Consider the following 2,500-nt stretch of genomic DNA (forward strand, 5'->3'; position numbering starts at 1 on the left):
GTGAAAATAAAGCGTATAGATTTGTACATAGTTAATAGAGGAGAATGGTTAGGAGGCTCGGCAAACATCAAAGGAGCAAACAAAGCAGCCAAGATTTAGGTTGGAAAGTCCACTACCGTGCACAATCTTTTGTTTTGCGCTCGTACACTATGCATGAATTACGTAACCAACACGTTTCTATTGGTTAGTTCTTCAGTACGGAGTAAACAATCATTGTGCTTTGTGCACGGTCAAGGCCAGAAAAGTGAACAAAAACCTACAACAAAGAAAGTTGTCGGGTTTCCTAAGCATTCTCCTCTATTAACTATGATTTGTACAAATGAGCTTTATGGAATAAAATTCTCATGTTATGTGTACTAAAGTCCTTTCCGTTATGTAAATGTCTAAGGTAATGGTAGCTTGTAATGAGCAAATAATATAATATAATTTAATGTATTATAATGTAGTTAATTATCCTGTTAATAATTCAATATGTAATTACTATAGTTCATTATTCTGTTAAATGTAAACATAAGTATTTAAGAAAATGTCGAAATTGCTTTAATGTATTGAAGGTCTACTAAAGGTTCATCAGGGAAAAAGAAGTCTGGCGCAAGGAAAACCTCGTGGTATAGTCCGGAAGACTCAGACGTGGTATATTTACCTTGAATTTGTTGTTGGATTTTTGCTTAGTGTATTCAATTTCCTGTTTCCCCAGGATTGGGAAATAACAATGACAGTGAGGTGTGGCCCAGTGGATAGGGTGTTGTACTTAAATGCGGTTTCCGTTCAAAGCAGCATCTGAATTTTACTGCTACTTAATTCACAGCCATGAAGTGTCGCTACTTTCATTTCAATCTCAAATTAGATGTATTTATTTGAGGTGCAAGTTTTCTGGACAACTAAGGCAATTGTCTCATTATAGACACCCATAATGGGGTTCGAACGGAGCTATGAAGCCACTCAGTTTGGAGCAGGTCAAAATGTGTTCTCGTGAAAGGACTCGATGATTGAAATATATGTATGTATTTGAAGTGCGGGTTATAGACAAAATCATGAGAGAAATGGTGGAGTATTGCACCGGCATCGCAGAGGACATGTTGTTCGAATCCCGTTGGACCCACCGGAATTTTTCAGGTGACTGTCAGAGGCAATGGCTTAAATTTTCCAGATAATTGCGAGAATCATTTTGCTCTCTTGAATATTGAGTTAGCTGTTACATTGCGTTTACGTTGTGACAAAGTCGATGATCAAGTACACTACTCCATACCTCGCTGCACTAAACTAACGCACGTTTATTACAATAGAGAAATTTAGCGGGACGTTAATGTGAAACGGCATTCGACATGCTGCTGCTGCTGCTGCTGCGTGCTTGTCATAAAAGCACAAACATTCTCTGATTATAATTTCTCTTCTTTTTGGGAAGTTGCACAATATATGAAGCCAACGGGCAAAGAATCAGCTAGAATCAAACACTCTTCTTTGATTTTTGGCAGAATTTTAGCCTGTTGTTTGCCCGATAAGTCTCTCTAGTATTCCAACAACTATCACACTGTGAGAAAGCTGACCGCAAAACGCTAGCATAAAAGAAACTTTTTTTCCCATTTCTCTGTGGAAGACAAAGGTGAATCATTTTGGTCTCAATGTCAGCTTTTTTTTTCTGTGCTATAATTTCATATATTGCTATCGAAGAACCAGCTGAATAAATTTTGTCTCTAGTTGTCTTGAATCCCTATCCACCTTGCTGCTTTCTTAAGAGCCAACTTCTTTCATCCCTGTAGTCGAGGTGATGTCATTGGAGATTTGGCGCAGATTCCAGTACATAGTTCTTTTTCTCTCATTTTCTGCCAAAAATGTAACAAGGTAAGAGAAACGAGCACGCAAAACCTTTGAGCTGGCTAGTGGGATTGGAAAAGGGTGGACATAAACACTGTATACTCGATCTTTTGTTAAAATTTTCTCTTTATGTTTTTCTTAGGAGAAAGGAACAGCAGTAAAAGTTGCCGCCGTGCCGTATCCTTTTACTGAGGTGTTCATTCATTTAACGATTTCTTTTTGTCAGTTTGACTTGCATCATTCTCCTACGCAAGAATGGTATTTAACTGATGATATACTAAATAAACCTGAAGGAAAGTGTGATGTATTTGTGCAAGTAATTCGTGCGAGCGTTTGAGTATGTATGAGTTGTCTGGTGTACAAATAGTGTGGCTCATTTCATCCCTCTTGTATTAATCTTGAGAAACTTGGAGGCAGCACCTAGCTGTGAACATGCAGGTGGAGTACATTGTGTGTAAATGACGATCTGTATCGTAACTTCGAAATACTCTTTCGCTTGCACCCTTTGGAAGGATGGGGAATTAGTTGGCGACTTGCTTCGTAGAGCCTACAGACCCATGGGACACATTGTCCCTGCTCAGGACCTTAAAAAAACAACCCAACTCCCAGGAGTTCTAGTAGCCCAATGGGTAGAGAATCCGACTGTTGTTATGGAGACCGAAGGTTCGAATCCTGCTTCAGAGGA

General features: G+C 39.0%; 1 protein-coding gene across 2 annotated transcripts in view; it reads left to right on the top strand.

The window, feature by feature from the left end:
- The window catches only part of LOC138026481 (centrosomal protein CCDC61-like), a 50,331-nt gene that overhangs the window by 44,989 nt on the left and 2,842 nt on the right, over positions 1-2,500 (top strand). For both annotated transcript variants that reach the window (XM_068873851.1, XM_068873850.1), the window contains 2 exons: positions 555-633; positions 1,958-1,992. In XM_068873851.1, the coding sequence (XP_068729952.1) occupies positions 555-633; positions 1,958-1,992 (114 nt within the window). The remainder of the gene's footprint in view (positions 1-554; positions 634-1,957; positions 1,993-2,500) is intronic.

The sequence above is a fragment of the Montipora capricornis genome, chromosome 12, assembly GCF_036669925.1.
Source record: "Montipora capricornis isolate CH-2021 chromosome 12, ASM3666992v2, whole genome shotgun sequence".
NCBI classification, from domain to species: domain Eukaryota; kingdom Metazoa; phylum Cnidaria; class Anthozoa; order Scleractinia; family Acroporidae; genus Montipora; species Montipora capricornis.